Source organism: Doryrhamphus excisus, linkage group LG23, assembly GCF_037039965.1.
Source record: "Doryrhamphus excisus strain RoL-2023G ecotype Guam linkage group LG23, RoL_Dexc_Guam_v1.1, whole genome shotgun sequence".
Taxonomy (NCBI): Eukaryota; Metazoa; Chordata; class Actinopteri; order Syngnathiformes; family Syngnathidae; genus Doryrhamphus; species Doryrhamphus excisus.
Window position 1 is genome coordinate 4,804,712 of NC_136379.1, and position 20,661 is coordinate 4,825,372.

A 20,661-nucleotide genomic window follows, 5' to 3' on the forward strand; every position below is an offset into this window, starting at 1 on the left:
TGCTTCCCAGCTTTTTGGGATCAAGAACCGTATTGATTTTGAGTGATGTGAGGATCTCCTGCACACTGTCAAGGATGGTTATTCCATGTCCAAGGGGGAATGTTTGAGATGTTCCTCCTTTTTGAATTCCGCACATCTGCTTGTCCTTTCCTCACCTCCTCTTCTGTCCATCTTCCTCCCTCATTCTCCCTAAATGGAGGAAAAAAGGAGGAAGAGGATCACGTCTGAGATGAAACAACACCTTGTGTCTTTCATCAATCTCTCCAAGGTGATTCATCCCAGCGTTCCATCACAAAGATCACTGTGATTTGCTCTTTGGGAACTTTGACGTCTTCCAGAGCACATGGAAAGCTACGTAAGATACCTCCAGCTGCTTTACATTATAGTTAAAAAAATGTATGTTCCTTTCTGCTTTCCATGCTTTCAAATGACGGGCTTTAACAGACCGCTGCAAAAAGTGACAACACAGGATTTCACTCTTGTTTATCATTCAACCGCAGTTCATCATATTGAGAACTACTTCTGATATTTTAATTGACTCATTCAAACCTTCAAACTGGATAGCACCAACACCCGGCCGTTGGACGTCCAGTGCTGGTCCCAAACCCCGGTTTGGGTCCGGAAGGGCATCTGCTGTAAAAACTACGACAAATTGTGTGATCCATACGCTGTAGCAACCCCTGACAGGAAAACCGACAACAACAGCAACAACACCTATAACTGCACCTACAACACCACCACTACAGCCAACTACACCCACAACCACCACATACTGTACAGGAACAACAACACCTACAATGCCAACAACAGCAACATTACCTACAACACAACCATGCCACCAACAACAACACTTTCACCAACAACTACAACCGCAGCACCACCAACTACATATGCATCATCAATTACAGCAACAGCGGCACCCCCAACAACACCACTACCATCACCACCAACTACAACAACGCCTCCAGCCAACACATACTGTACAGCCCCAACACCAACCAACAACACTAACAACAACAGCACCATTACCTACAACAGAACAACGCCACAAACAACACCACTTTGACCACCGACAACAAAACTAACAACACCTTTAACAACAGCACCACCAAATAGAAGAAAGGTACCATCAACTACAACATTATCAACAACAGCACTACCACCGACTACAACAACAGCAGCCACCTAGAACAACACCTACAACCACCACATAATGTATGGCAACACCACCAACAACAGTGCCAACAACACTAACAACAACAGCACCATTACCTACAACATAACCACGCCACAAAAAACACCAATTTGACCACCGACGACAAAACTAACAACAACTTTAACAACAGCACCACCGCATAGTACCATTAACTACAACAACAGCACTACCATCATCTACATAAGCGCCACTGACGACAACAGCAACAGCCAACCAATAACACCAAGAACAACGCCTACAACCACCGCATACTGTACAGGAAGAACACCACTAACAACCAGGCCACCAACAACAGCACCAACATTACCTTACATTTTGTTTTCAAAGGAAAAAGCAGAAAAGAAGGTTTTGGGGTGAAAATGTAATATTTGGGATGAGAGGAAGATGTCTGGAGGCTTCATTAGCAGCATCGGAAAGTAGATAGTGCAGGTGTACCTAATGTTGTGGCCAGTCCGGCTGATGCTGTGCTAATCAGTCCATCACAAATCCACTGTGGGCTGGTTCTAGTATGACGTTGGCTGCTTAGAAAAAGGGTGTGGATCTAATGGAGGAGATTCTTGTACGTTTGAGTCAACAGCAGCTGTGCTTGGTGATGAAGAGGAGCTGTCCAAAGAGCTTTTCACTTTGAAAGAAGCGCTCAGGTGAATAGAAGCAGCCACCATGAAGGCCTCGCACGCACACATCACACACACACACACATCACACACACACACACACATTCTCACAAAACATAAAGCTGCACAGGCTAGGAAGGAGGGAGGAAAGCATGAAAAGACACATCAAGTACACGATGGAAGTTGTATATGCTGCTGGCACACAAAAGGCCCAGATGCACACAACACAACACAACACAACACACAACACACACACACACCTGGCTGTGTTTGCCTCTCTCCTAACTCATCCTTCACTGGGACACAAAGCCACCATTAAGAGTAGAAAAACAAAAACACAAAAAAGGAGGCAAACTACGGAGAAGATGGCAGCAGAGACCTTTAAAGTTTGCCATGGAGGCGTGACAAATCCTAATCTTGCTGTCGTCTTTCCTTACACACACACACACACACACACACACACACATATGCTGGCCCACATATGTGAGCAAGAATTCGATAGTAAATGTTAGATTGAATGTTATTGTTAGTCAAACTAAGAAGTACAGGTGCATAGTTTAACAATACAAAAAATAAACCTGAATATGATCATATTTTCCACGTCTGCAATCTATGGGTGTATGGAGATTGCAATCTCTCGGCAGCCATGCTGACATCACTCAAGTATGCCCTGGACAGTTGGAGAGAGGGGCCTCCCCGAAAAACAACAGCCTGCCTGCCTTTACATGTGGAACGTGTGTGTGAGGGGAGGGGGTCCTCAAACACATCCTTTGTGACCACGTGTGCATCATGTTTGATTTTCTAATAAGGGTCAATGTCTTTGTAGCAGCGTATGCCCGTGAGATATGAGACACCGAGGTTTGAGCTCGTGGCTTGCAATTGTCTACCAGAAAGCTAAGACGCAGTGTTATGCTTGAAGTAAACAAATACAACTATTGCTGACTAGCTGTTTAGCTTCCTGTGTAGTAGTAGTGAACAGTGGTGACCGAAGCGACACACCATATTTTGCTGCTGATTTGAAATATTCATTCATTCATTTTCTAGCGTTTATCCCCACAAGGGTCGCGGGGGTTGCTGGAGCCTATCCCAGCTGTCTTTAGGCGAGAGGCGGGGTACACCCTGGACTGGTGGCCAGCCAATCACAGGGCACATATAGACAAACAACCATTCACACTCACATTCATACCTATGGACAATTTGGAGTGGCCAATTAACCTAGCATGTTTTTGGAATGTGGGAGGAAACCGGAGTACCCGGAGAAAACCCACGCATGCACGGGGAGAACATGCAAACTCCACACAGAGATGACCGTGGGTGGAATTGAACCCTGGTCTCCTAGCTGTGAGGTCTGCGCGCTAACCACTCGACTGCCGTGCCGCCCATGTTCAGAAATATGTTTTTATATTTTTTAATAAAAAAAACATTCTAAAGAATTTGTAATTAATTGAATTATCTAATACTGGAAAACAATAACTCCGATAATAACATCATTACTCCCAACTCTGTCAATGACATGCATCATATACACATTAACTATACTGCCACCTCAGGGCAAAAACATGTATTGCAGGTCATTCCATCATAAATGGGTGTCCAAAGCGCGTTCACAGTTCATTTTTCATTGATTACTCATTAATATTTATAATATTAACAATATGATATAATATTAATAATAAAAATTATATTATTTAAAAATAATATTAAATAATATAAAAAATAATATTAAATAATATAAAAAATAATATTAAATAATATAAAAAATAATATTAATATTCCCAGCCTTATATATTCACACAATAATGTGCGTTCGTAGTTCATTTTTCATTGATTACTCATTAATATTTCTAATATTAACAATATGATATAATATTAATATTAAAAATTATATTAATATTCAAAATAATATTACAATATTAAAAAATAATAATATTATTCCCAGCCTTATATATTCACACAATAATATGTGTGTTTGTAGTTAATTTTTCATTGATACTCATTAATATGTCTAATATTAACAATATGAAATAATATTTTAAAAATAATATTTTTTATATCTAATATTAAATATGATGCCGTTAAGGATTTTTGAGGAAAAAATAATTATATTAAAAAAAAGTGAAGCACCTTGAATACTTCCTGGATGCACTGTGGCAACAACATCACCTTGCTGACTCAGCACACCAGCCTGACATTTGAAGTATGAGGTTTATATATATAAAAAAAAAACACACACACACACCGCAACATTTACAATAAACACTGAACCTGTTTTTAAAACGTATGTGTCAAAGCCTAAGGTCTTCATCTGCCTCACGTTCTCCTCGCAAAAGACAAAATATCTGTGCTGTGAAATCATTTAGTTCATGTCACGTCTTGCCCGCGGGGGATTACATTTACACACTAAAACGCACTGTGACAAAGTGTGAAATCTGGATCAGATTAAAGTGAGAAGTTTCTCTGTCACACTCGGATGAAGAGACTGCAAGGCGGGAGGTGTGTGTGTGTGTGTGAGGGGAGGAAGCAAGGGGGCCGGGGGGGTGACGCTGTGGGAAAACGGTCCTCAATAATTCCAACTGACAAGAGAATAGTTTTCTTTAGTTCTCTCAAGTGGCCCAGCTCATTTGTACAGCCTGGAGCCATGCAGGGGATAGTGTGTGTGTGAGAGAGTGTGTGTGTGTAGTATAGAGAGAAAGTGAATGACAGTGTGAGAGAAAACACCCCCACTACAAAAGTATTGAGACACAACTCTTCGTTGATGAATGATTTGCAGCAAAATTCCCATTATAAATGAAGTTCCATATTTTTCACATTTCTCGACTGATTCAAGTCATTCCAACATGAAACCATTGAGCTCATTTTGGGCATTTGGACCAACAAGTTTCCTGATCTCCAAAATTACCACTTTACCCCAAATTCCATGCTTTACATAACTTGAGAATTTTACCACTTCCACACTTCTCAAGTGATTAAAATCATTCCAACACCAAAACTTTCAGCTCGTTCAAATCATACCGGCTATTCATTTCACCAAATTCCCGTTTTCCCCTGAAAATGACATCATTCATTCATTCATTCATTTTCTACCACTCACGAGGGTCGCGGGAGGTGCTGGAGCCTATCCCAGCTATCTTCGGGCGAGAGTTGGGGTACACCCTGGACTGGTCGCCAGCCAATCACAGGGCACATATAGACAAACAACCATTCACACTAACATTCATACCTATGGACAATTTGGAGTGGCCAATTAACCTAGCATGTTTTTGGAATGTGGGAGGAAACCGGAGTACCCGGTGAAAACCCACGCATGCACGGGGAGAACATGCAAACTCCACACAGAGATGGCCGAGGGTGGAATTGAACCCTGGTCTCCTAGCTGTGAGGTCTGTGCACTAACCACTCGACTGCTGTGCCGCCTCCCCTGAAAATGTCCAGACCAAAAATACTAAATAAAATGTTGGCATTTTTCAACCCATTCAAGCCATTCCAGCATCAAAACATCCAGACTGACAATTTTCCACATCCCCAAATTTCCCACTTTTTTCATAACACTTTTTGTGCAGCTAAATTCCCATAGAAACGGAATGGACCAGTGTTGCATGTTCTGCATTTCTCAAACAATTCAAATAATTCCATACATGATAACCATTCGACTTCCCAGAACGGTGCACTTATCCACATTTTCCATATAGATATTGGAACACTATTTTTGAAAAGTGAAAAAATTCACACCTATGGACGATCAACCTAACATGCATAGTTTTGGAATGTTGGAGGAAGTCAGAGTAGCCAGACAAAAAAACACATGCAAACATGGGAGAACATGCAAACAGAGATATGGATCTCCTGAATGTGCGGCCAGGATGCTCTTCTCTAGTTAATAGAGCGTTATAGTGAGTGTTACTTTTGGTATAAATGGTTAAAAAAGTACCGGTACTATTTCCCATTGTCACTTCTTGCAACTCTGCTTGGGGCGAGATGTGAGGGGGGGTGTGCTCCTTTAAGTGGACCTTAAAAAACAGGAAACAAGCTCAATGCCAGCAGAGCGCAGAAGAGGAGGATCAGGCCTGCTGCCTCTCCACAATAGTGTTAATTTAAGCGCACGCACACACACACACACGCACACACACAGCAATAACATGTCAGTAAAAGCCTCACAGTGGCGTGCATAGGCCTGGAACACACACACACACACCTGAGCCTCTTTCAATAGACGGCATTCAGCAGACTGACAAGTGAGGACAATAGAAAAAAGAAAGAGGACTGGTGGACGTGTCTGAGCGCATCAAAACTGTCCCCGCCGCCATCATCTTTTCCTTCCTGCCATGACTTCATGTGATATCATGTTTCCAAGAAGTTACACTTTTGCTCTTTGCCTTCACATGTAGCTCTCACCTTAACATATTTACTGTAGAAGTGAGGTCTATCTCTCTCTCCAACACACACACACACACATACACACAATGGGAGTTAACTACTGCCTCTCCATTCAGCACCACTTTGACGTCTGGATGTCTTTGTCGAAGCTGGTAAAATGCAGGTTTTGTTCACGTAATCCCAGTTTATCTGCATGAATAGAGCAGGTGCTGCTGGTGGTTTCTTCTCTCGTGAAGCTTCTCTGGGAAAGTCAAACTATTGGGAAACATACAGCGCACACTTACAGCACACCTTAGTTCATACACACTAAGGCAGGGGTCTCAAACACGCGGCCCGCGGGCCAAATGTGGCCCGCAGGACACTAGTTTGAGGCCCCCGCCTTGATATGAAAGTTTAATGTTAGTGCGAACCGCGCAAGTTTGATATGGATGCTGTATGGTATCATGTACCCAGAAAAAATTATTACGTTTGATTAATGTTCATGTTAAAGGTTAAATAACTGTTAATAGTTATCCTCCCTATCCATGTGGAAGTGGTAAGTTTTTGGCGATTTAAGTTTAAAGGAAATAACTTGAAGGCTACCGTTTAGGTCGCTAGCTCTCTAGTTTGCGAGTTAGCATGTGTCTCAAGACCCTGCAGTTGCGCAATATGTTGTAAATAAAAAGAGTATAAATGTGACTATAGTCGTGTTTTGTCATGTCTACAGGGCTCTAATAATGCTTTGTTCATTTTAATCTGAAAAAAAATAATTTGTCTACCCACCAACTATATGTGGTTTCTTAAGTTTTTATTATTTGCCATTTTATTATTATTATTATATTTATTTATTACTGATTGATTGATTTTCTTTTCTTGATTTGTTTATTTATTTTTCATCTTATTTTGTGTAGAAAAATAAAAAGTAAGATATTTGAGAACAGTGGAATGTTTTATCAGAGATTTTCTTGTAGAAAATTTGAACCAAAATTAAGTTTTTAAATTTTTTTTGTTTTTAATAAATGCGGTTTTTTTTTGAAAACCTGATGCGGCCCAGTCTCACCCAGACCCCAGCTCCAGTGGCCCCCAGGTAAATTGAGTTTGAGACCCCTGCACTCAGGCATCAACATGCTATGTTGATGTGTTCTGTGTCGTCTTTAATGAATCGCCTTTGCTAAACACGGACTAACACTGATAGCATGCATGTGGATGTGATCTTGTGCGTCCACCTGCTATGGCGGAAAGTGCATTGGGGAGGATAAAGATAAGTTTCTGAAAGGCTGGGAAGTCCTGAAGATGGGAGAATTCCAACCAGGGGAGACGTTTGGGCTCATTTGTGTTCTTTGACAGCGACTAGAAGAGGAGACTTGAAATCAGGACTGTTCTTCTGATGAATGAAGTTAATGGATCGCAAAAAGACGGTCATCACCTGACTGTGGCTGAGAACGTGGAGTGGTTGGCCAGTGATATCTGGCTGGACGTCCTGTGAGGAACAGTGCCTATGGATAAAAAACATAACAAAATCAGACCAACCAGAGCAGAAAGAAAGGCTTACTGTACTAATGCTACTGTATTTACTTGGGGTGAAGAGAAAAAAATATCTTGTGCATCATCCGTCTCCCGAGTTGGGTCTCTTGTGACACCCCCAAGTATTTACCGAGGTTAGCTCGCTAAAGACGCTAAAAGATTTAAGCTTGTGTCTGACACTGTACTTCGTTGAAATATCGCCTGTTTCTTCGTAGCGGACTACGGGGAAATGACTTGGCAAGTTCACATGGGAAGATCCTTGAGAACGGGAGGACACATTACAACCATTTTGGGGGCCGCTAGTGGACTTGGCGACGTAACATAACGCATTTTGGGATGGCTAGCAATGAGTAAGTCGCCACCAGGTGCATCCTTGCATGGAAGAGCGATTACACACTCGAGATTTTAATCATGGGAAATTATGTTGTGATTCTGAAAGGTCTGGTTCGTGATGGCGGCATCGTTTTAGAGTCGGTATGGTGCTTCATTCGGAGATTTTAGATCAGCGGTCTCAAACTCAATTTACCTGGGGGCCACCGGAGCTAGGTTCTGGGTGAAGCCGGGCCCCATCAGGTTTTCCAAAACGCATTTATTAAAAACTGGGGAAAAAATCAATAAAAAAAACTGTCTTCAATACTTTTGCTTCTGCTATACCCTACACTTTTTCAGTACTTTGGTTCCGGTTTTCCACACCAAAATATCTGATAAAACATTCCACTGTTCTCAAGATTAAAAAAAATAAACAAATTAAGAATAAAGACAATAAATCAATCAATCAGTAATAAATAATAAAAAAACAGCAAATAAGAAAAACATAAGAAACCACATACAGTTGGTAGAGAAATATTTTTTTTCAGATTCAAATGTACAGTATTAACAGTTATTTAACCTTTAACATGAACATTAATGAAACTTAATCATTTGACCCAATTAGCAAGTTAGCATCGTACTCAGTTCCATCTGGGAGCAGCGTCGTAACTTTAACAACATGTTTGATGAGATGCTTTATCTTGACGTGTATTTTCCCTTTTATTCCAAATCATTTCCTGCATTTATTTGTACCCAGCGTCATAAGCCTTTAGCTTCATTGCTAATCCAAAGCAAAACAGGGCGGGGTAACAGGGTAGGGTAACAGTATGGGTGGGGCAAAATCATGTTAATTGTGTCCGGTGTGCACACAGCTTTAAGCTGTCATTTCAACATTTTGGTATCAAGGTGGGGGCCTCAAACTAGCGTCTCGCGGGCCGCATTTGAGTTTGAGACCCCTGTTTTAGATGCTTAAGAACATAGTGATACACTTAACACAAGAAGTACAAACCCATGCGTCCATTGTGTGGAGGGCTGATCAGTGACAGTCTGGGGACGTTCACAGGCTGACACAAACAGAGAATATGTCAGTCAATTACATAACACAACGTGACGTGAAATATAAAGACTTACTTTCTTGAATATCCGTTCATCCACTTCCATGCGGTCAGCACTGCCAGACAAGACAACATTTACAGAACAAATAATAATGTTACTGAATTTAGTCTTCCACAACCCTTACTTGTACATTGACAAAATGTATTTATTAACGTGTTTTGATGCCTATGCTGATGATATATATGGACTTTGCCAGTCTGGAAACACACCAAAAGTGAGAAAACCCAATATGAGTAAGTAATTAAAATAAATATTATGTAAAGCAACAAAAATAAGCCTATTGTCGGCGAGGAATTATTTCGCAGAAATAGCAGAAAGGGGCTGATATAATATCTGCCATCAGTCAGCGCCACAATCTAAAGTCACAGAGGATAAGATAACATTTACACTATTAAAACTTGGCAAGCCAATCAGGCCTGAGTCAATGAGGTCTGGAAACCCAAGAGGGATTCATGACTAAAGCCAAGCAAAGCTGCGCTTGTTCAGGTGTGTGTGTGTGTCTGTGTATGTGGATAGCCCCAGGGCAGAGCAAAGATCTACAGTGGCTAAAGCTAACATAAGACATGAGGTTGAGCCCGAGATTGTGTGTATTTGTACTGTCAAATAGCTCCTACGTACCCAAGGTATGGTACTTACATGTTGCTGGACGAGGAATGTCTGGAGAAGGACACGGGGGAGTTGAATGGCATCTGCAACACTGGAGGCCAAAGAACAATCACTTTCTTACTGTTCAGTGTATCCTATACTTGCATTTATTTGTGGCGGCCTGTCACGATTACATATTGACTGCCACAAATAGATTTGGTGCTACTATAATTTTAAAATTTTTTTTTTTTTTTACACTTGGTGCTAGATGCTCACCCTAGCTCACAAACACATTATAATGGGACTGCCTGGGTAGATTGTCATTACAAGTCTGTAGAGTATATGGCATCGTAACTCTGCTATTTATGGTAATGGCTTTATTTCATTTGAACATGCATCAGATTACAATTGAATGCATCACATAATCAGTTCACAGTTCCACATGTCCAAAAGGAGTAGGAAGAAGCAAAGCTTATTAAATCCTACCCCTCCATCTGGTACTTTTACAATCAGTAACTGTTACATTTGTTCACTTCCTGCTTTCCTAATATAGTTTAAGGTTTTTTTTTTTATTTATTAATTTTTTTTTTAATTTATATTAAAAAAAAATCACTTCCTGCTTTCCTAATATAGTTAAAGTTTATTTATTTTTTTTTCTTTTTTTTTTGTCAGGTACCGAAGTAGGAGGTGATATGATCATCCAATGCCGTAATGGGTACCATAGTAAGTGTCAATATAGTGATATGTATAGCACATCATGACTGGTTCAAGACTCTTCATCCTTGTATTTAGCAAACATCAACTGCTTGTATTGTTTCTTGAATTGGCTCATCGTTGTGCATTGTTTGATTTCCTTACTCAATCCATTCCATAGTTTGATTCCACATACTGAAATGCTATGGCTAGCATAACGTAGTCCTAGCATAGAAGTGTTTCAAATGTACTTCTTCCCTGAGATCATATTTCTCCTCTCTTGTAGAGAAGTACTGGATGACATTTTTAGCTAATTGGTTATTTTTAGCCTTATGCATTATTTTAGCTGTTTGAAGATTAACTATATCAGCAACTATTTTTATTTATACTATTATAACTATTATTTATACTATTTTTTACTTTTTATTATTTTTTTTATAGTGAGATATCAAAAGTGCAATTTTATGTACATTATCTTTAAAATGACAAAACACTGATATGTAGCCCACGAAACATGATGAATGTTTTTTTTAATTGCCTGTGCATGTTATAAGATGCACAGACGCATGTCTAGTGTTGAAATCCAACATTCCTAAAGTCGATAACTTCATGTTGTGTTGTTAAAAAAGGTTAAAAGCATGATGTAATTTCGTATGACACAAACCAAAAACTACTTTAACTGTCCCCACGAAAAGAGACACACAAAGCAACAGCTGTATTTGTATTACCGTCGCATGCTGACAAGTTAAAGTGTTTGGTAATTGCAATAATAATAATTATTATAATTAACACCTGTCATTAGTGTGACAGGAACATGTTTTGTTGGTGTGGTCTCACTCTTCACTTGTGGTTTTTACTGCATGTGGGTGGTCCTTGTTAAGAACCAAACTATATTATATGAATGTGTTGTACACAGTAGGACAGCGTTTGGATGTCATTAGATTGTATGATCGTCGTGACGGCGGTGGTGTTTACCTGCTTTTCGTCCATGTGAGGTTTGGGAGCTGTGGCTCATCTGAGACGTGGATAATGAACTGAAAGAGAGCCAGAGGATAAACAATATGCATCAGTATGAATACACAAACAAACTTAAGTTGTGGGTATGAGGGCCAGAAACAAGATAGCCTACATGCGCCCTGAAGGCAGACAATTAATAACTTCAGGGGTTAAGAGGACAAAAGTCTGTAAGTGATATGTGTTGACTTTATTTAACCAGGGTGTGGTCACATGACTTGCACTGAGGTCACCACGTCCATGACACCAACTTTAAAAAATGATACCCTAAGAAAAACTTTTAGATTGATCTTATTTCTCTGATTGCAGTTCTGGAGATGTTCAGCAAGAAGAGAGAGAGGAGGGGAGAGAGAGAGTGGTGGTGGCAACACGATGACCCCTGCAGTGTTCCAAATAGACAAAGTGGGCAGATGCCTGCAGAGATTACCCGTCTGCCATACAAAGACTACACTGTCATGGACCCAACCAGAGCTCCCGTACTGTACGCACAAGGTCATTTGATGCACTGCCACAAGACTTTACTTGTAAACGTTATGTAAAACTCATTCGGGAGGACGGTCATAGTTATGTTATCAGTCACATCCTAGCATATGACTGGTAGACTCAACTGGCAACCTTGGTGACCTCAGCTTGAAGGCATATGCAGAACATTGACTTAGCTGATTAAACACTCTGGCTTTAGGACGACTTGAGGCCTTTCAGAATGGAGCAGATGTCAAACTTAAGGTATAATTTCCACTTCACCCAAGAGCAACAGTTTTTAAATATTTAACTAAATAAGTTGTTATATCGTAACAATTATAATAATCAAATGAAGTAATAAAAAGTAGAAATGCAGATACTAGACGTTCTAAACAGCGCCCCGACTGTGACTCGCCACTGATTGGTAAATGTACCAAGGGTGACACCTAGCGGCGGAGAAGGGAACAATTTGCTCCTTGAAAAATTAGTAGAGAAGCTATGACTAACATTAGCTAAATCATTCATTCATTCATTCATTTTCTACCGCTTTTTCCTCACAAGGGTTGCGGGGGGTGCTGGAGCCTATCCCAGCTCTCTTTGGGCGAGAGGCAGGGTACACCCTGGACTGGTGGCCAGCCAATCACAGGGCACATATAGACAAACAACCATTCACACTCACATTCATACCTATGGACAATTTGGAGTCGCCAATTAACCTAGCATGTTTTTGGAATGTAGGAGGAAACCGGAGTACCCGGAAAAAACCCACGCATGCACGGGGAGAACATGCAAATTCCACACAGAGATGGAATTGAACCCTGGTCTCCTAGCTGTGAGGTCTGCGCACTAACCACTCGTCCGCCGTGCCACCCTTAGCTAAACCAGTGCTTCTCAATTATTTTCTATCATGACCCCCTAAGGGACAGAATCCCCCTTATTTGAAATACTAGAGAAACTACTAATTAATACATTTATCTGGACTGTACAGACTGAACTGTAAAATGAAACCAGGAAAAGACAGTACAACAAAATGGAGAGCATATAATATATTAAAGAGTAAAATTGCATGTTGAATATTATATATATTATAGTAAATTTATACATGTTGGTAGGTCTGCATTTAAATGAAAGTCTCTCAGGCCCACCCAACAATTCCCTGTGGGGGCCCCACAACACTATTTGAAAAGTACTGAGCTAAACCAACACGGTGACAGGTCCATGTCACAAAACAAACACTTCATACACTCAATAATGATAACATAATAGTGACAATAATGATGACAAGGCCTGTTAATCATGACCACAATATTGTTGTTACTCTCTTACCTTTGAAGGGAATATTCCAGTTTTGCAATGTAGGCACTCTGTTCGTGCAGCTTCCTGTAGTGCAGAGAAATAAATTGTTTTAAATATTTATGTTTTAATCCCAAAGGTGCCGTGGGGAAGATATTTGATTACTGATTTGTATGTTTACCCCCTGACAAAGATATGAGTGGATTGCAGGAAATAAGCATGTGATCCTACCAACCAACAAGCATTCTGACCTCCACCGAGTTATGATCATGTGAAACACAAATGAGACCTTTCCCTGTAAGAAAGTACTCTTGATCTTAACTCATTATGTGGATACGATGCGAGGGACAACATCATGGACTTATACAAGACAGGGATGGACTACAACTACAATATGAAGAAGCTTGGTGAAAAAGAGACCACTAGTGGCGTGAGGATGAATGTGTGAAGGCTGAGGAACTGGCCCGGAATTATAAAGGAGAAGCTGGCTAAATGATATCAAGGGAGTTGGGAGCCCGGTCACCGGGGCAGGGCATGGCGACAAACTTTGATGGTCGATGCCAATGCCAATTAAAGGCCCGTTCATTGCTGGTCTAAGGATAATTTTTTTTAACATTCTCTCAATGAACCTGGCTCACTTGGCCATTTGCTGCATTTCCTGCTTTGTCTTGACAAGGACCTCCTCTAGCTTCTCATTCTGTTATTAAAAAAAAAAAAAAAATTACATCAGCAAAATCACCAGATGCATGAAAGCTGTGAAGCGATGTCTCTCACCTTTTTCTGGTAGTGTGCAAGCAGCCTTTTCTGATGTCTTGCCTGGAACATTAACACCTGCAGTGAAGGCAGACAACATAGTACAAGTGTAACTAACATGCATTGTACTATAGATATCACAAATATTAACATAAGACGTGAAAGCAGCGATCAAACCTTGCTGATTTCTGAAACATGTTTTTTTGCCACAACGTTGATGTTGGAGAACAAGGCCTTCACTTCAGGGCTGCTCTGGAAAAAAAGCAAGAATAAAAAACACATTTACTATTCTGTATAGTCATATTTGTAGGTAGAATCAACAATAATATACTTGCTTGGTCAGTGAGAGGTGACACTTGACATTTGTTGCTGCATATTAAACACTCGCTTCGTTTACCTGAAAGACAAATATAATAATAATATAGTACAGGTGGAGCAGTGGTCAGCACAGTCTGGAGATCCGGGTTAGAATGTGCTTGGGGTACTTCCCAAAAACATGCATGCTGAGATGGTCCACAGGTGTGAATGTGACTGAATTAATTATTATTATGTCAGGTGACCCTTTGGTGGACTTTAACCCTCAAATTGTGTCCTTACAAACAATCATGCTCACTTTACTGTTCATTCAACAATGTGGAAATCGAGCCCTCTGTAGTATAAGATGAAGCCCAATAGAGGTCTCTGTTGGCTCAATTGTCTTTTTAAAAATAAACTTATTATACCTTTGTGGTAGCAAATACTGCATATAATATGTCCACACGTCGTTAGTGCCAGTCTGCGCTCGTAAGAGGGCGGAAGAAAGCAGGAGTTGCAGCAGATCCAGTGAGACATTTCTTTTTTAATCCCCTGCAAAAAGATGGAGTGATTTGTAAGATTTCTTTCTTCAGCTAGCTTGAAATATTGCTAATGCCTAACGCTACTTCAGCTAAACAACATAAGCTTAATTTAACGGTCCACTATATTAGTGTGGATCATTTTATTTGCCCAGAATGTTGTTTATTTAATGAGCTCAGACTTACCTTTTATTTTGACCCAATTCCATCAGGTGTTGTCAGCTAGCAAGTGAAGCTAATGTGAGTTAGCTAAAATCGCCGTTAGCATCTCTCGGCCCCATCGAAGATAAGCTGACTGGGTTGACTCTAGTATTCATTTTCTGTATTTTGTATTTTTCTTTTAAATTAACTTTATCGTCACCACATTTATTTATATGATTTGAACACGAATTTATACCACCTTGAAAAAGCTAGCTTAGCGACGAGCTGTCGTCTACTGACACATGCGTAAGTATATGGAATTGTTGCTGTCAATGTATTTTACTATGTCCGGTACAAAAGACTACAGTCAGTTAACATGGGTTTAACCAACACGGATTGTTTATTTGGTCACATAAAAGTTATATTAGTTAATATTTTCACATTATCACCTCAAAGACCATCTCTAGGTGTCTGTGGCCATTCATTTATTTTCTACCGCTTATCCTCACGAGCCTCGCGGGGGGTGCTGGAGCCTATCCCAACTGTCTTCGGGCGAGAGGCGGGGTACACCGCAGCCAATCACAGGGCACATTTAGACAAACAACCATTCACACTCACATTCATACCTATGGACAATTTGAATTCGCAAATTAACCTAGCACGTTTTTGCACGTACACAGAGATGGCCGAGGGAGGAATTGAACTCGGGTCTCCTAGCTGTGAGGCCTGTGTACCAACCACTAGTCTACGGTGCAGCCCATTTGGTTCATTATTATTATTATGAAGGAACATCACATTGGCACAATTCAACATGTCAGAAAAGGAGTAGGAAGAAACACATGTTTTTTAATCCTACCCTTTTTCCTGACCTAATGCTAATAATTAATTAGCACCATATCATTTACATGTTGAGATTTAGAATTTAGAATTAAAGATACAATGTGTAACAACGGATACATGGATTATTCAGTGATGAAGGGCCGAAAAGAAGGATGTACTGTATAAAAGTAAATAGTGTATTCCCATAATAATGTGTTAATCAGACAAGTTTCTTGGCGATGAAGAAGTCTTTGAGTCGTTTCATCTGCCAGAAACCAACAGAGAGCAGGATGAAGATCTGCACCACGGCCCACCACAGCACTTTACTGTTGGTGTCCTCGCTGATCTGACGAAACATCTCCTCTTTTTCCTGAAGAACACAGACACGTTCATGTCACTCTGTTTATTGCTTGAACCGTTTTTTGGTGAAATATCTCACCATCTGGTAGTCCTGCTGCTTGGTGATGTACACCATCTGATCAATAAGATGCTGGAGACCGTTTTCCAGCGTCTCCAAGTTTTCTTTGGTTTTGTCGGCTTGTGGATTAATGGTGTGCTCTCCGATCTGGACGTGTAAGTGTAACTTCTGTCATGTGTAAGAAGAAGAAGAAGAAACGTGAGAAGAAATCCTTGCAATTGTGTTTGTTTCTGTCTCTGCAGGTCTCACCAGACGTTCTCCAGCAAAGACGGAGAACCTTGAGGAGTTGGTTTGAAAGCAGAGGAAGTGCTGACCGGACATTTGGGCCGTGAAGCTGAATTTAGCGACGATGCCGAAGCGTTTGGTCATCAAAAGCTGGCGAGAGGTACAGTGCGTTAAAAGCAAACAACTAATAAAATAACAGTAAATGATAAAAATAGAAGACGTTTTAAGACAATACAGTGGAACAAATAAAGTTGAATCTCCTTGTGTTTGTACAATTTGACCAAATATTTGAGGATAGATTGTTGCACGAAAAATCCAAATGTTGAACCCCCTTATAGAATTGCCAGTCTTTACTTTTCTCTACTGGGGGGTTGCTACATACAATAATTCACCGGGGTACTGCCACCCGAACGGTTCAGACAGTAAGAAAAACCGTTTTGTTGCGGTTTGTGGGCTCTTCTTTCATGTTGAACAAAAAAATAAAGTTTGCTAGCTGCATTTCACACTTCAACCGTATGATTTTGCATACGGTTGAAATGTTTTTGTTTTTCTTTTGCTTTTTTGTGATATCACTTCAAAAGCGTACCCGTGTGATGATGGTTTCGAAAAGGGAATTGAATTACTGTGTTGCAGAAAGACACATTGGTATATTCTTCTATGCTCTGGCTGCTCAGTACAAAATTGGCGAAGATAATTCATAAATTAATTTTCTACCGCTTATACTGGATGCTGGAGCCTACCCCAGCTGTCTTCGGGCGAGAAGCGGGGTACACCCTGGACTGGTCGCCAGCCAATCACAGGGCACATATAGACAAACAACCATTCACACTCACATTCATACCTATGGACAATTTGGAGTCGCCAATTAACCTATCATGTTTTTGGAATGTGGGAGGAAACCGGAGTACCCGGAGAAAACCCACGCATGCACAGGGAGAACATGTAAATTCACACAGAGACACACAGAGATAGCCGAGGTTGGAATTGAACTCGGGTCTCCTAGCTGTGATGCTGCGTGCCAACCACTCGACTGCCATGCAGCCTGGCGAAGATAATGATAATAAAAATTATAATAAAAGTAGCAATCCTCTTGTACATCACTTCTTTTTACACTTGTATCCCAGTCAGTATAAAAAGTTGACCAGCTCCACCCTCGGCCATCTCTGTGTGGAGTCTGCATGTTCTCCCCGTGCATGCGTGGGTTTTCTCCGGGTACTCCGGTTTCCTCCCACATTCCAAAAACATGCTAGGTTAATTGGCCACTCCAAATTGTCCATAGGTATGAATGTGAGTGTGAATGGTTGTTTGTCTATATGTGCCCTGTGATTGGCTGGCCACCAGTCCAGGGTGTACCCCGCCTCTCGCCCAAAGACAGCTGGGATAGGCTCCAGCACCCCCCAGCGACCCTCGTGAGGAAAAAGCGGTAGAAAATGAATGAATGAATGAATGAAGTTGACCAGCGTCAAATTGTGTTTGACTTACAAAGAGGTTTCTTTTGTATGTATTTACGGAGTTTCTTTACCTCGTGGTTTGGGTCTTTGACCGTCACAGTGACACCGAGGTGGGGAGAGTGGGTGGACGACTTTGAGTCCCACGGCGCCAGCAGGAAATGTCCTAAGGATAAAAGGTATGCTCACCTGAGTCGCACGCCATAAGTCATAGACTTTTATAAGACTCGTTCTAAAGTGTTCTGCAGAGTTTGCTGAAGGGGCACTTCTATGAATGCTCAGTCCAGTCTGTATTCCTTCTCCAGGGCTCACCTGTCACCAGCATGTCTTCAGGAATCTCCTCAATGATGCATCTTTCCTCCTGCTCGCCCAGATCAAAATACATGGCCGATGCCAACATTAGGTAAGACTGCAGAAGAAACCCGGCCTGCCGCAGCGTCATCGTCGCTCCTTAAAGGCCTATTAAAGCCCAACACGCTGACAGAATGTTTGACCGCGGGGTCCAATAAAAGGCAGTCAAATGCAAATCTTCTGCAAATGTGAAATCCAAAAGCGGTTTCCACAGACTACAATAACACGTGTGCGTGTATGCTGGACGCTGTGAGAAAACTGACAGGTGTTGCTGCGTGTGACAACACCAAGATAGCAAGCAGCAATGTGACACATGTATGTTTGTGTTTTTTTTTTTGAATATTTTAATATATATCCACGCCTTTACAAACTGACTGACAAAACGACTCACTTTATTCATGCCGTTGTTCAGTGGAACAAACGCACCAAGGTGCTGAAAGGAATGCACAGAGCGAACTGCCTGTTTGGAGGCGAGAGATGAGGGAAACAGACACACATGAATATTGAGACTGGCAAAATGATAAAGTTCTTTTTCTGTTATTGGGCTCTAATTTCAGTGTGGCGCTCCCCTAGACGCTCCCCTAAATAAATGGCTTGCCCCTCAAATTAACATTTTATAAGTGAAAACTCAGCCGGAAAAAGCACAAGACAGTTCAACTCAGTTTCTTCATAGCCCAGATCGCCCCTTCATCCAATCACTGTTAGTATGCAAATGAGCCAAGACTTTGTGGAAACAGAGAAAGTGACGTATTAGACAACTAATAATTAACACCAAATAAAAACAAAGTAACGTTCGGTTGTTAAAATCTGGCTTTTTACTATTAATTTTTTCTCAAGGACGATGAGATACCGTGAAATTATCATCATTTGGCGATGTAGACCATGCTATATGCCTGGATTAGCCTGCCACTGTGTTTAATGTTCCTGCACGGCGGTCGAGTGGTTAGCAAGGGTTCAATTCCACCCTTGGCCATCTCTGTGTGGAGTTTGCATGTTCTCCCTGTGCATGCGTGGGTTTTCTCCGGGTACTCCGGCTTCCTTCCACATTCCAAAAACATGCTAGGTTAATTGGCGACACCAAATTGTCCATAGGTATGAATGTGAGTGTGAATGGTTGTTTGTCTATATGTGCCCTGTGATTGGCTGGGTTGTACCCCGCCTCTCGCCCGAAGACAGCTGGGATAGGCTCCAGCACCCGTGCGACCCTCGTGAGGATAAGCGGTAGAAAATAAATGAATGAATGAATGTCTTTAATATACACTCGGCTGTGTTAAACGGCTGCTATCCTCCCTCTTTGCCACTTGTGCCGGTGGGAATGATGGAGGCGTGGGTGCGCTGCGCCAGACTGCGCTGCGCCAGATTGCGCTGCGCCAGACTGCGCTGCGCCAGATTGCGCTGCGCCAGACTGCGCTGCGCCAGACTGCGCTGCGCCAGACTGCGCTGCGCCAGACTGCGCTGCGCCAGACTGCGCTGCGCTGCGCCAGACTGCGCTGCGCCAGACTGCGCTGCGCCAGACTGCGCTGCTCATGAACATTGACAAGTGCGCTGGCAACACCCCGACCCCTGTGCCTGGTCTACAAAAATAGAGCCTATTGTGTGATTAATTCATGAAATTATTATTTTTTTCCAAATGAGAAATCTTGTCATGTTTAAATTTTGCAAAATCTTGTGACACAAGGTCTGGTGACACTCCCATTAGTTCATTCCCATCATGCTTAACAAGTATATACTATTAAAATGTGTCTTCTTTACACTTGTCCATTAACACATATGGCATACATCAAAATGTAGAGTACCATTTTTACTTCCTGACAAGAACATCTCAAATATCAAACTTATTTGACATAGTAGATGACTGACACACAGTATACTTTCCTTACATGAGGTCATTTATAATGTAAACACCCACATCCGCGCGGAGAGTAGATCCCTCTCAACGTTAGCATCTGCTTAAGTTGTCATCAGACTGAAGTCAAGTATCAGATCACCATGTCCTCCCACATGTCAGCAATGGCACACCAACGTGTGAATGCTGAATCAATATACTCTTTGTCAATCATATTGCACATATTTGCAATAGGCAAAGTTGAGTCATTCTAAAAAAAATAATAATTCCCAATTATTTTCTGAAATTATTTTAAGAAAGTGTCTGTGTTCTTTGTTATTATTATTTTCAATTTTATGGATGTATTATGGGATGTATGCATGTCCGCATCTGATCATAATTTTAAGACCAGTTGAAAAATTCCAATAATTTACATTTTGCACTGTTGGATCTTAATGGTGTGTTTGGCCACACTGTCAGGAGCTCTGGAAGATCTGGGTTCGAATCTGCGCTTGGGCATCTCTGTGTGGAGTTTGCAGAATCTCCCTCCTCCCGGTTTCCTCCCACATTCCAAAAACATCCCGCAACCCAGGTGAGAACAAGGGACATAGTAAATGGATGGATCTTAATGAGTTTAAAATGCAAAAATAAGAAATGGGAGTGAAACAA

The 20,661-nt window shown here is 41.2% G+C and overlaps 2 protein-coding genes across 2 annotated transcripts; both read right to left on the bottom strand.

The window, feature by feature from the left end:
- Positions 1 to 7,319: 7,319 nt before the first annotated feature.
- On the bottom strand, positions 7,320 to 15,058 carry rnf212 (ring finger protein 212). Its single transcript, XM_058064328.2, has 13 exons — positions 14,952 to 15,058; positions 14,655 to 14,778; positions 14,268 to 14,329; positions 14,110 to 14,184; positions 13,954 to 14,010; positions 13,818 to 13,876; positions 13,213 to 13,266; positions 11,386 to 11,444; positions 9,769 to 9,829; positions 9,148 to 9,187; positions 9,026 to 9,080; positions 7,610 to 7,679; positions 7,320 to 7,533 (listed from the first exon to the last, which is right to left on the bottom strand). Exons 2-13 carry the CDS (start codon positions 14,761 to 14,763, stop codon positions 7,413 to 7,415), a joined length of 822 nt encoding a protein of 273 aa, XP_057920311.2. The 5' UTR covers positions 14,764 to 14,778; positions 14,952 to 15,058; the 3' UTR covers positions 7,320 to 7,412.
- Positions 15,059 to 15,839: 781 nt separating this feature from the next.
- On the bottom strand, positions 15,840 to 18,395 carry LOC131114538 (transmembrane emp24 domain-containing protein 11). Its single transcript, XM_058064329.2, has 5 exons — positions 18,129 to 18,395; positions 17,891 to 17,982; positions 16,393 to 16,518; positions 16,165 to 16,311; positions 15,840 to 16,095 (listed from the first exon to the last, which is right to left on the bottom strand). Exons 1-5 carry the CDS (start codon positions 18,256 to 18,258, stop codon positions 15,946 to 15,948), a joined length of 645 nt encoding a protein of 214 aa, XP_057920312.2. The 5' UTR covers positions 18,259 to 18,395; the 3' UTR covers positions 15,840 to 15,945.
- Between the last annotated feature and the right edge of the window lie 2,266 nt (positions 18,396 to 20,661).